Below are 14,402 nucleotides of genomic sequence, written 5' to 3' on the forward strand. Positions count from 1 at the left end.
GTGTAGTCCTCTCACAGTTATGTACTGCTAGCTCTCCTGTGAAACTGTTAAAAAGTTTTGTCATAAATAGTACATTACAATAGTTCTTCTCTCTGTGTTTGACAAAGGCTTAACCAAATTTGTAATAGTGCAGGCAGGGTAGCTAGATTCCACAGTCCTTCCTGCACAACCTTAAAATCAGTGTCTCAAGGTTTATCATGTCCATTTAAGTAACAAACATAATGTCCCACAACTCATCAATTGATGTTTTTCTTTCTTCCGGTTAATCAAATCAAACATATCCAGCATGTTCCGCTTAATGTCCCGCTCAATATCAGAGTGTTTCCACGAACACCTCTTTGTAGGAAATTATTTCTTTTACTATTATCTACCGTAAAATATTATTCATTTTATATGGCAAAGGGAAAGAGAAGTGGGGTGGGAGCAATGAATGGGGGCATCAATAGGCAGTAAATGATGTGGGTGGTAATCAGAAATGGAGTGGCCTGTGGGCGAGGCAAGGGATTGGGGTGAACTTAAAAGCTTGAAAAATCAGTCCCCACTTGGTCAGTGTTCTAGTTAGGGGTGAGCATTCGGTCGGTCCGGTCCAAAACCGGACCGAACCGAATAGACCGAGGACCGAAGTTTTAATTTTTTTCGGACCGAACCGGACCGAAGTTTTATAATGGACCGGACCGGACCGAACCAAAATAATTCGGTTCGGTCCGGTCCGGACCGAAAGAACCGAAATTATTTTTAAAATAAAAAATTATATTATAAATAAAACTAAAATTCATCTTTTATTTTAAAATTTTCATATTAATTAATCACCCCCAATTCATTAAACATGGATATAATTAAATTTACAAATTAGATATTATAATTATACTCCCTCCGTCCCATTTTAACTGCTTTTGACTTTTTTACACGTATTTTAAGATATTAAAAAAATCAAATCTAAACATAGTTATTCTTTATAAAATTTATATCAAATTAAAGTTTGGAATCTAAACTTTTATTTGATATAATAATTGAATTTTTTTATTGAGTGTAGCTATTGTTTTTTTACGCCTCAATATACGTGTTAAAAAGTCAAACATCAGTTAAAATGGGACAGAGGGAGTAACATATAAGATATATAATATAAATATTAATTAAAATCATATATATTTCGGTCTATTCGGTCCGGACCAAAATATTTTTTTACGGACCGGACCGGACCGAACTTTATTTCGGTCTATTCGGTCCGGACCGAATGGACCGAATTTTCAGAAAATTAGGACCGAACCGAACCGAATTTACACGGTTCGGTTCGGTTTTTCGGTTCCGGTTCGGTTTTGCTCACCCCTAGTTCTAGTAGTAGTGGTGGCCTTCACATTTTAGAAGTGGCATAGCATTCTTTTCTTTCTTATCTCTTGCATGCAAATGGCCTCAGCTCAACTACTCTCTTTTCCATTTTCTCGCACTCAGTAGGTTATGGGGCTATATGGAATAGACTCTAGTTAGTTTGTAAAGGATGTGACTAAATGTAAAGTTCAGTCATAGTTCTGATTTGTACTGCAAATTGCATGTTATGATCCACGTCGATCTCGTTGACATACGTACGTTAGTAGCATATGTTTAACGGAAAAAAGAACGCTGAATAGTTTAATCGTAGGCTTTTTTAATGTATATAAGGGTGCTACAAGTATCATTAAACACAAAATTACCTCAATATTCTAGAATTTTTCATGTCCAACGCTATTTTTCGCTGGACATATGTTACTATCATTCGTCAGATTTTTCATGTCCTGCACTTTTTTTCCGTCGGACATATGCTACTATCATTTGTCAGACGAGCTGCCATAGGATTATATCATGTTTACAAATTACATGTGGTTGCATATTTAGAGAGTACTGAAGCATGAAAGAAGCCCTTGTAAATGTTCAGTGGTCACTGCAAGACATTATTCAAGGCATTTTTTGGCAACGGTCAAGTGTCTACTGGTTATCTATCCGTCATTAATTAATCCGAATGATGGAAAACTAAGGGAAGAGTGTGTACCTCTTTCGGACACAGACTATTTGTGAACGATACCATATCAATCTCATGACTTCAAGAGTAAACACTCTCCAGACTTTCACCTAGCAAGAGTGTGAATTACAGAAGCCAAAACCAATATCAGTAAAGGGGTCTTTCTAATGTGTCCCAACGGGCACGCACCAGAAAATTCGTCAGTAAATTAGTAACTGATTTAACTGACAGTAAAATTTTTATACCAGAGTCCAAGAAATAAATAGGTGGAAGTAGCTGTAATATTATATATATAGGTGCATTCTGACATGTCCAGGCCAAAGTCATGCAAGTTGTCGGATTTTTCTTGATATTCCTTGCATGTTCTGCAAATTGACGTGTAGAAGGAAGTTACACCAAAACTACACAATATTCAAAGAAAAAACAATTGCCCCATACTTGTTGCAGACTCAGATGCTTTGCTTCTCCAAGCCATCTGTGCTCTCTAGCACCGGCTAATTTATTGGAAGCTTCCCTTCCGGAGCGCCCTGGAATGTTTCCTGCGAATCTCTAGATTTAATTGCCTACTGGTTGCGTCCTTTCGAAAGATGCAAGAGATGGACGGTTTTAGCTCAGTGGCAGCATTTCTGTGATTAAATTAATTTCTGAAATCAACTAATACCAATGAATAAATAATAAGTAAATATATAAAACCCTGCACTATACCACTACTAAGGTGGTGTTTGGCAACCGCTTAGAAGCCCGATTTCTGGGTTTATGAGACTTCTGGGTTTATGAGTTAGAAACACTATCTTGTACAAAAGGTCGAGAAGCACTTAGAAGAAGTTAAGATTCCTAGCTTTTGTTTCACGACTTCTACTTGTTTCCCAAACAATTTAATCAATTGTAAGTTTTAACTTACTTCTAACTTCTATTTCACTTTTTTATTTTAAGCAAAAAGCACTTATTTTAAACTCACTCAAACGGCCCCTAAATTTAGCTCATTACATCTTGTACTTGTAGTGTTGTACATTTACTACTACCTCCGTCCCAATGAATTGTATACAGTTTCCTTTTTGGGACGTCCCATCAATTGTATACATTCCAAAAGTAGTAAACTTTTATAATATAAAACATCATTACACCAACTACTTTCTTCCACTATCTCCATTCTATAATAATATAAACACTATTACACCCACTACTTTCCTCCACTATCTCAAATTTATTATTAAATATAAATGAGTCCCAGCACTATACCTACTTTTTATCCAACTTTACTCATTTCTTACCCAGTTTCTTGGTCTCCGTGTCCCAACCATTTGTATACAAATGACTGGGACGGAGGGAGTACTAAATTAGCTCTGGCACCGGCAAACCGTACAAGTGGCTACAAACAAAAAACAACCAAGCGTCCAAGCCTGCGAATTAACCATGTAAACGCCACCAAATTTATTGAGGCCGAATGAAGCCTAATCCATGAGCGAGTTCATGTTTTTGATAGTTTCCGTTACTTCCAAGAAAAACGACTAATTTTCTCAGGCAAAAAATTGGTACAGATACTCCCGTGTTCGGCATTCTTTATCATCAGAGCTATGTGTTCTAGCAAATGAAATGTGTTCTTTGTTTTGAAAGCCGAAATGCATAGTCTAAAAGTGCCTTGTATTTAACCAGTAAAAATAGCCCATTTCTTTTGTTACTAGCGTCAGTTGTTTTCCAACAAAAGCTACGCCCGATAATGGTTTTCTGTTTTCTGAACTGATGAGGAACCCTTTTAAGGTTTGGGAAAGAACCGTCATCAGAGGCTTAGGCCTGCTCCTGAGTTTTTTTGGGAGGAAAGCACTTGAATGTAAGTGAACGCAAATGAACTTTCACTTTCATCCCATTTTTAGAGTGAAAGTTTTGGAGTGAAACTATGTTATAATTGCATCCATTTTCACTTGCTTTCATCCCTTTAAAAAACTCTAAGAACACAAATATGAGCAAAAGTTATATAACTTTACTTTCTCTTCACTTAGCTTTCCTCCCTGTTTATAACTCTCTCGGGAGCAGGGCGTTAGTGTCTGAATATCAAACTGATGCAAAACACGATATCAACCAAAAAATATATCCCACTGAATGAATTTTCAAACTACATTAATCCAACATTCAAATGAACAATATTTTTCCATTGCAAGAGCCACACCTTATAACTAGAGCAGGATATGTAAATGAAATGAAGGTGACATTGTTAGTTCGACAATAAATCCAACAAAACAAACTAAATGAAAACTGTACAGACGACCAAACAAGAACCAAACTGAACACTTTCTTTTGTTTGTTCTTCGCCTATTCTTTTACAGAAACACACCGATATTATGATGTCTGGTGCCTTAATACAGCTATATGAAGCAGACTTGAAACCAAGTTCTTGGACAAGGAAGCCAAGTTCTTGGACAAGATTGGAGGTCCTGTTTGCTATTCTGCACAATAGCAGAAAGAATCGTGATAAATACCAAAATGGTAACATTAAATCACTATTCCTGAGGGTAAATATTAATACCTAGAAAGAGGGAAACTGCCAGATTATGCTTCGACTATGATCGGTCTTCATTTGATCTATATCTTGTCAATCGTCGACGTCTTCTTGGGATGGGAGAGACATCTTCATTTGTATCACTTAATATATTAACATCCGAATCATTGTCATCATCGTCATCGTCATCATCGTGTGCTCCCAGCAAATTTCGACCCCACAAGTACCTCCGTCCAGATCCATTAGAGCGCCTAAACCTGGTAGAGTCCCTTGACCTCCCACTCCTACGGTCAGCAGCATGATCCATTGAGCCCAGCATCTGAAACAAGAAAAATGTTGTCCACCAAGGTCCATCACGCTCACCTGAACCCCTTCCTCTCTCACCAGGTGCTCTTTCTCCATTTTCAATTACATAGTCCCCAAAAACAACAGCACCTGGCATGGCTGTACGAATGGCGCTGACAATATCACCATAATCTCTCTGATTCTCAAGGTGGCGCCATGCCTGTTCTCGAATTGGGTCGATATCAGAAGGTCGGGCTGATGGATGAATTCTCCTAGCATGCCTACGCAGTTCTCCATAGCTACCAGAAAAAGAGCATGTTTCACGAGAGCAACTCCGAGACTTCGTATTAAGATACTTTCTGGCCTCTTCAACAACCTGCCAGCCAAGTACATCCCCACGGCATAAAGGGCATCTCAACTTTGACCTTGGTTCTGAAGAGTTCCCGTCATTGATCTCTGCTGGAACAATCCTTCTGGATACATCAGAACCTCCATCTTCCATATCTCCTGCTGGCCTGCCAGAGTACCTACTAGCAACATTGCTTCTACTCTCAATTGATCTTCCAGATATATCTTCAGATGCTATGGCATTATTAGGAATTAAATTCTGAGCACGAACTGAAGTAGAGTCACTTGTGTTATTTCTAGTGTCTCTGTGCAGATCCCTGGGTAACAATGCAGGTGGAGAGGTGCTGTTCTCATCCTGTGCTTTGAGTTTTTTAAAGCGATCCAAACAATTGGAATGCCTGTAACTGGTGTCACAAATGTAAGATCTGCAACCCTTATTGTAGGAACTGCACAAAAGAAGAACAGCATTGTGGGGGTGGTCCATGCAAATGGGGCATGAAGCTTCATCCCATTCCTTGTGGAGGGCATTACTATCTACATCATTTGATAAGCTTCGTTTTCTACTAGCCATCTATGTTTCACTGAATGAATGTAGTATGTTGCTCAAATATTGAAATGATCAGGACAGCAGTGCTAGTCCAACAAGAGCATGGAAACAAGGAACTGAATGTTAATTATTAAGTATCAAGATATCTTGTGTTTCACAAATACACAGTTGAATCCTCAGAATGAACAGAGACAGCGTGTTAATAAATTGGTGGGATATCAATGACTTCTGTTATTTTCTCTTTTCTACATGCTTTAATCCCTTTACAGATCTATTATCTGCAGTTTGTTGTTAAAATTCATATACATTTGTTCTTTTAGCCAAGTTAAAAGATACAAGTTTAAAATTAAAGTGTTTATAAGAAAAATACAAATAATCAAGTTACCAGTTCATTATAAATTATAAGTAAACTTAAGGTAGCTAGAAACTAACAACAAAACTATTCCACTGGTCTGCTTTCTACAGTAACATTATTCCGTGTCATATTTACACACCTGTAAACTCCATCAGAATATTACCATCAACTTACGGATATATGGTCTATAAAGGCCTTCTAGTCTTCTACCTAAGATATTATGGGAGTTGGCAGCTTACCAAGCTATCGTGGTAGGAGCTCGTACTATGGGAGGCCCAAATTAAAACCTGATGCCCTCAATTTTCTTTTAATTTTATTCTGCAAGTTAAGGTTGAATATTTCCCCAAAAGATGGCTCCCAGGGATCCACTACTAAATACTAAAAAAAATAGCATTTTCAGTAAGAGGTAATGCCAATGATCCAACTAAGCATCTATAGTCTATACTAACACCCACAGGCCTAAAACAAAAAATAATTAAAAAAGGAGAGTGGAGCACCAAATTTCAAGTAATCTTACAAACTGACAAGAAAAGCAGACGCAGTTCTAAAAGTACCCAGCAATCAGGGAATTTCTCCAAAGTCCAACCCAAACAACACTCGAAGGACTTTCCTGTCAGATACCAGTATGACGAGAACACACACACAGATGTGTACATGACAAGATAAGTAAAAGCAAAGGATGACATTCAAAAATAGTAATTTTTTACAATTTAACGATTTATACAGTATACATATATATTATATTTTCAAAGTAATTTAACAAATCTTACACTCTTTTTAGCATTATCTTTTAACTTCGAACACTTTTAGGTTAAACAAAAATGAAGCGAAATATTCTCTGTATAGCCAAAAGCCTGAACAGAACACGAAGAAATGTAGAAACTCAAACGCTAATAATGTTTCATGTAGTGTATAAAATTACCAATAATAATAATAATAATAATAATAATAATAATAATAATGATAATGATAATGATAATAATACTAAATATAATAATAATAAACACAGATATAGCAACAATATCATGCCTACATTCCATCAATACTACCATACAGAACCTCCAAACATACCAGCACCAACCTGATTCTATATTGGTCTTTAGAGGGTAATTTAGAGACCGGCCAGGCCGCAGTCTCGAGATTTTTTACCTTCAAGCCCCCCAATGTTTTCAAGAACTCAATCAATTACTTTCACATCTCTAGTATACATCGTCAATGAACTATAGGAAAGAGTCGAGGAAAATACATGCCTTAACACTATCCAAAATATTTAACTAGTTAACGGCATTTAAAGAAAGTCTGTCATCTTCTTAACTATGAGGTGAAGAGGGCGGACTTTCCCGGAAATTAGAAATCCACGGGATTTTGTGGACCACGTTGCAGAATCATACTATACTTATAAGTCACCTCCATCTGTAACTGGTACAAACTTGGGAGCAATAATATGCTTCATAGTAATCGGAACTCCTGGCATAGTCTTATGTTCGTCAAAGTGGTTGGGTAATGTTGACTCTCGCTAATTTCTGACACATTTGTAAAAACAAATATGTATACCAAGAAGAAGTTCAACATTGACTCACATATACACACCTGACGTATCTTGTGGCCTCACATCAATAAATTGAGCTGAAGTTCATATAAACAAATGCCAAATGGTGATAGTTTAAACATATATAACCAATGTGTGATATAGTTCCGCAATATGTTCAATATTTATTTACTAGAAAAATAAAAAACACTGGTCAAGAATAACATACAGGTAATCAAAGTAACACAGACACTCACCACGAGGAGACAAGTTTAGAACAATTCCCAAATATGAGCTTCGTTATCTTGGTGAGACGATCAAGGTAAGCACAGAACGAAAATAGAATCCTTATGCAACTTTACAGTATCCGATGTAAGTCCACGTGCAATGCTCCAAAGGATTAAACAGATAATTCAGTAAAACACAATTCTAATAACCTTGAAGCAAAACAGCCTTGAAAAAGAAACTTTTTGACTCTTTCTTTTGTCAGAATCACCAATCTGTCTTAAGACCTGCACTTGTTCCATAGAATATAAGGCAAAAGCTATTCACATAGCACTGCGGTCCAGAAATCCACAAATACATTAATCACTTTTTTTAAGATTATTCGACTTTATAACAAGAGGATTTCTTAAGCAAAGGTTCATAGAGTACAAAATATCACTGAACATAGTTGATGAAATTTATAAGACAAACAAAGGAGAACACTGACACAACATGAGTACATGACCCATTTTAGCACCCCCGGAAAAGATACTAAAACCAGATACAAGATGAAGCCAAACACATCAGACAATAACTTTTTTATTTAAAACATAACAGGGACACTATAATCGGATCATAATAGCACGATTCACATTTGATCTCGCATATACAGAGCCAATAGTACACCGTACAATGCATATTCCAGTCTCTTTATATTTATATTACTGATAAAGTTTTTAAACATTCTTTAAAGAAAATTATTATTATAAATTGTTATGTAAAATACATAGTAAAAACAGACAAGCCCCATTTTATTTGCAAGTGAGAAACGAACAAATCACACTTAAAGCTCAACATATATAAAAAGGAAACACAGAACCTACAAAGGAAAAGACGCAAAATTACTTTAAAAGTTCAGATTTTTTAAATATTTTGGACATCCTATACTATGTTCAAAACATTAAAACGACACGCGCGCATATTTATATATATAGGCTACGTACTATGGAGGGCACCACTTTCGTGTGGGAATTATTCATCCTGCGCTTTATAATGTTAAGTTCTGCAATATTTTTTACTGAAAACTCCTGTCAGATTCTCGAACTAAATTTTTTAGCAGTTTTATTTGAAGAAAAAACATATAATTTCGAACACATATTTGCCTAACAGAACAAATGATTCTTGCAGATTCTCGCACGAAAGAGAACTTTAGCCCGTAAATACACAAACAGATTAACAACTAAGTCAAAATTTCAACTTTATCCACGATCTCCCTACAACAGTATCCAGATTAAGATCAGGCAAGAACAATAAGCATAACAATTAATTCAATTCTCCACCAACCAAACCCTAGTTTAGTCCACCCAAAATTATCATCAAATCTATTTGTATTGTATACAGAATCAAGCAGTTATTGCTTAAATACATAATTGAACATACACAAAAGTCATCAACAAACAGCAATCGGATGAGCAATAAAAAATAAACAGATCAAAATAAAAATCGAAACGAAGAAATCAAAGGCACGGAATTACAAGAATTTTGGTTCTTCACGCTATGTCTGTATTGATTGAATTGGTTGATCAAGAATTGCGTAATATTGAGGTTGTAGATTGGATATATATGAATATGAATTTGTGTTTACATATTTTGTGTATTGTAACCGACGAAAGAGGGTTGAATAATATAGAGAATGGAGTTATACGTTAATGGGATTTGTGTGTTTTTTTATTAAGTCGCCTCATGTTTTAATTATTTTTTTGTTTTCTTTTCTTTTTCGGTTGGAAAATTAGGTCGTCTCCTTTTTGATGAGAAAGCTCAGCCTTTTTTTTTTCTTTTTTTTCAAAAATGGAAACAACCGGAAAAAAATGCTATTTTAACTTGGGCAAAAAAATTTAATATACACTTTTTAAAAACGTCAAATTTCGAAAAATATCAAATTTATCATTGTATTTCAATATTACAGTCTATATTTTAAATCGAGACTTAAAATCATTCTCGGTTTTAGTATTCGAATTTAAATCATTTTCAATTTTAAACTAAAATATATTTATTTGTATATCAAGTCAGAAGTTGAATTAAAATTACAATAAACTGAGACCTTGTGTAAAGGGAGAAATTAGTGATATGTAATTTTTATCACGTCAAATCAGGATAAACCATAAGTAATTATTTATTCGTGGTGTGCTATATATAAAAACAATATATATTTCAAGTTATTATAATATATATATTATTCTAACATAGTAATGATGTGAAATATTCTAATATAATAATAGGTTATTAATATATCTTTCAAAATAAATAAATATATTACCAGCATATTATAAATTAAAATATCATCGATCTCAATTCAGATTAAATACCCTCAAATTTCATGAATAAAAAAATATCATTGAAATCTCAATTGAATAACCGCCTAAATGCGTTTTTTTTATTACTATTATATTCATATTATTTGGCGAGGCAGAAACTCAAACTCATGGATAAATCATTCCCTACATATACTCGTTTCATCCATTGTTATGTCCTCGTTTCCGATTCTCTTTGCACCCACAGTCCAAACACATCCTTAATTCTGCTTTTGCGGACTTGTACTATGCCTCTGTGAGTTGGTTCTGGTTACATTTTGGGTTCTCCGAAGATATTGCAATTCTTGGGTCAGGTATGTGCCATGCCCATGTCAACATGTGTGTGCTTGGACAGTTGAACCTGCTTTATCTCTTTTGATTCTCTTTTTTTTTTTCAGTTAATATATTTGTTATTACATTTAAATTCAACTATACGAGAAGGAATTGTAAGAATCGAACTCTTTCATTTTTAAGCTATACTTGTGTGCTACTTTCATAGCGAAAGTTTTGTTTTAATACGTTGATGAAAGGTTGCTACTTAATTTTCTGAGATGCCATCAAGCTAGACCTTGACACTAGTACTCACACTACTCAGGTATACAAGGCTCATGCATTTTCAGTATATAAGGCTCCTCACTTTCCGTAGAAATAAAAATCTTGACGTGAATCCTCATCTCCACGACCTAAAAGATAGCAAGTAGACATTATAATAAGCTCGTACAAAGCTTTCCGGGTAGACTAGATTTTTGGAACTTCCATGCCTACAGACTGCAGCTATGAAAATAACACATTTTTTCTTATTAGTTAGCGGCTAAAATGACCCAGACTAAATCATATCTGAGCTCACAAATCCTAATATTGTAATAGTCTCCAAACAGTGCTTATAACTTATAAGTACCTCTGGTTCACCTTGCTGGTGTTTAAATTATCTTGATATCTCCCAAAATATCTTAATTTCGTTCATGTTAGATATTGTATATGATTTGCTGTAAAGCGTCTCCTTGTTTATCTCAACCTGCAACCAATTGAATGTGGAAAGTCAACCTCCGAAACCTTAGATGTATGGAGAATAAAGTAACACGTCAGTGTCTTACACACCTGAAACTACTCGAAACAGGGAGAAGGCTGAAGAATGCTGGAAAACCACAAAACACATGCATACTTGACAATCCCAATGTAACATAGCTACAAGTTCCTTCTAGTGTAAATTTTCTATTACAGTATTAGCTGAATCCTGAAGGAAGTGTTTGTCGCGATGCCTACTTTCTCTTAGCTAGATCAAGCTGTGTTTGTCGCGCTAATCAAGTGTCTACTTTTTGCGTGTACCCTGAAGGGGAGACTTCTGCACAATATATTACTTTTCTTTTATAAATAATGTATATGCGAGTAAAGTACTAAATATATCTCAGTCCGAGTCCTAGAGTAAGTTTTCTATTATAGTATTATTTGAATCCTGAAGGCAATGTTTGTCAGAGTGCCTACCCTCTCTAGCCAGATCAAGTTCTATTTGTCGTGATAGTCAAGTGTGTACTTGTTGCGTGGAACTCTACCCTGAAGGGGAGACTTGTGCACAGTCTATGACTTTTCTATCATATATAATGTATAGTACTAAAATATATCTCAGTATTAGTCCTATATATATGTTTCTCACAATGACACGGTCAACTATTGGTATAAACTTAGCAAGTTCAGATTTCTATAAAAAGCTCCAATTGTAAACTTCCATTCATTAAATTAACTTGCCTTGGCAGGGAGCAGCTTGAGTTCCAGTTGCAGATATTACAAGGGGTAATCTAGTTTAAGTACAACATTAATGTCAGCAGTGACCTCATTTTAACTCTTTAATCTCTTTAACACTCCCAAAAGATGGGAATTGTATTAGGGACCACAGACATCAGAGTATCGATGTTTGCACACGCGTAAGGCATAGCGATGCTCCACCAAGGCTGAACTCATTATCCTACTAACTAAATTCTTATTGGAGCGCAATTCTTTGATTAACTTCCTCAATCAGTAGTTCCCAACATCTGCATGATAAGCTAGTATTATATTCCTAGTAGCTTTAGTATTATATATAGATAGTTTCACATTGCAATGGAATCATAATCCAACCAACCTACACTAACTGTCAGGCTGTTAATCATCTTCTGAGATTCAGTTTAAGGTCCTTTGTTTTGTTCTTCAGAAAAGGCTATAGTAGGCAGAAACTCTTGTTAGAAGAAGAAATCTCTGGTAATCCAGACAGCACACATAATCTTCCCTGTGCTGTCCATTTGTCCATTCTGTGTTGCCATATATTCACTGTATCCATTGTGATATTCCTTAAGCACAATTATAACATGCAGGTAATTAGCTAGCTTTTATTTTAATATATCCTCTGTTCACAATTATAACATGCAGATAATTAGGAAGCTATGATTTTATTCTAATTTGCTTCAAAATTTGCATATAGCCTTAGGTGGTCTGCAACAACCGAATATCACAGAAACTCTCAAGTTTCGCTTTTAAAATTATATTTATCTTTTTCGTTGGAAAATAACAATCAAACAGACTTCTTGATCGAAACAAACTTGTGCAAACGGGTAGCACAAGTTGCTACCACAAGGACCATTTTCTTATTATATAATACAATAATTACAATTTTTATACACATGTAAACACACACAACATGGAGCTGGTCCAGAGAAACTTTTACTATTTAATGTGGAACTAGTAGAATCACTTCATCTGCTATTGCTTGTTACTTGTTAGTATTGTACGGAAGGCATATTACTGCCAACCTGGGTGAAGTGCCACACACACATTATTGACAATAAGCTGTACTTGTCTATATATACAGATTTTCAAGTGGCTCCTCAAGATAGTAGAAGAACCACAAAGAGAAAGAGTTTCCACCACTCCGACTAACAAAAAGAAAAATTGTGTTGGTAAGACATACATTTTTCACCTCACAATTTTTTCTAATTCATGTCGATGCATATAGTTTTTCCACTAACAAAGGTTGCTGTGCTGGTCTTTTTTTAGCTCAATCCGAAGTTGTTCCAAGTAATTATTTTAGGAGCAACCAGAGCCAGAAGACTGTAAGTTTCAAGATAATCAGTTCATGCAAGAACTTTGACAGTTACAGAGAAACTAGCTTTTATAGCACTCTCAATCTACAGAGGATCTACACCATGAAGATAAAGAGAGAAAATATAGCTAGAGGACTAGGCATTAGTTTCAACAAAGGGGTAGATTCCACGGGGTCTCATGTCCGAAATACTAAGGTTTTGCCTATCTCTGATTCTGCAATTGCATTATCATCCGCTCAATATTGTACAAATTACGAAAAAGGTGCTCAGAAAGCTAAGCCTGACAAAACAAAGGCACCGTCTAAAGTGAAGGAGATTCTGAGATGGGTTGCTGCTGCAAAGACTGAAATGAGAGGGAAATGTACAAGTTGCAAGGTACACTAAGTTATTATAATGAAACATTTTTTTTTTATTTAGCTCCAAGTTTTAAGGTTCAGGTTCTTTTTTAACAAATTTCTTTTATTATGTTTCAGGTTCTGCATTTCAGAAACAAGGCAACACTGAAAGCAATTCCAGATGATGAATTAAACAACGAGTCTCCAAAAATTAGTTTCAGGTGGGATGCGGAGATCAGTTCCAACGTATCTTCCTCTGTTAACTCCGCTGTTTCAGTGTCTTCTTCGATTAGGATTCCTGACCAAATTAGTAAACCAGGAAGCTGGATCACAACAGATTCTGAATGTAAGTAGTCTGCTGTCACCGTCACGTGTATCCTCGCAACTATTTTTATTCCGCACACACATTTTTATATCTTACATGCGGAACCAGGATCTTAGAAGATCTGAGATTAAAGTGAATAAATATAAAAAAATATTAACTTTGAAGATAGTCGATGCTAGAAAATCATTATTAGCTTTATTTTACGAGATCAGTCAGGCACTAAGTCTACCATACTCCTGTTGTTCCACCCCTGCATCACTGCATCTTTGGCATTTGTACAGTATGTATTGTGTTTATGTTACTCCAGTTTACTTACATGCATAATTTTCTTGGTTTGTAACAGATGTGGTGCTCGAGCTATAAAGAAAGATCTTGAAGGGGGTCTCAGTTTGTAGAATGTGGCAATTGTTTATCTAGCCTGTGTACTAAAGCTGTTGGTGTTTTGTAATTTTTAACTACTGTCCATTATGAAAAGCCAGCCATGAAAGTCATGTGCATTTTTCTATAATTAAGAGAAGTTCATGTGCCTTTATGTTCTCAGCAGATTAATGATTCAACTATTATAA

The 14,402-nt window shown here is 35.5% G+C and overlaps 2 protein-coding genes across 2 annotated transcripts; one reads left to right on the top strand and one right to left on the bottom strand.

The window, feature by feature from the left end:
• Window positions 1-4,065: 4,065 nt before the first annotated feature.
• LOC108222960 (uncharacterized) lies at window positions 4,066-9,455 on the bottom strand. Its single transcript, XM_064094234.1, has 4 exons — window positions 9,290-9,455; window positions 7,808-8,062; window positions 4,515-5,753; window positions 4,066-4,434 (listed from the first exon to the last, which is right to left on the bottom strand). The coding sequence occupies exon 3, from the start codon at window positions 5,689-5,691 to the stop codon at window positions 4,549-4,551; it is 1,143 nt and encodes a 380-aa protein (XP_063950304.1). The 5' UTR covers window positions 5,692-5,753; window positions 7,808-8,062; window positions 9,290-9,455; the 3' UTR covers window positions 4,066-4,434; window positions 4,515-4,548.
• Window positions 9,456-12,220: 2,765 nt separating this feature from the next.
• LOC108222622 (uncharacterized) lies at window positions 12,221-14,399 on the top strand. The gene is made up of 5 exons (XM_064094523.1): window positions 12,221-12,450; window positions 12,945-13,032; window positions 13,130-13,551; window positions 13,650-13,857; window positions 14,180-14,399. Exons 1-5 carry the CDS (start codon window positions 12,445-12,447, stop codon window positions 14,197-14,199), a joined length of 744 nt encoding a protein of 247 aa, XP_063950593.1. The 5' UTR covers window positions 12,221-12,444; the 3' UTR covers window positions 14,200-14,399.
• The last annotated feature ends 3 nt before the right edge of the window (window positions 14,400-14,402 follow it).

Source organism: Daucus carota, chromosome 5 (genome assembly GCF_001625215.2).
Source record: "Daucus carota subsp. sativus chromosome 5, DH1 v3.0, whole genome shotgun sequence".
Classification (NCBI taxonomy): domain Eukaryota; kingdom Viridiplantae; phylum Streptophyta; class Magnoliopsida; order Apiales; family Apiaceae; genus Daucus; species Daucus carota.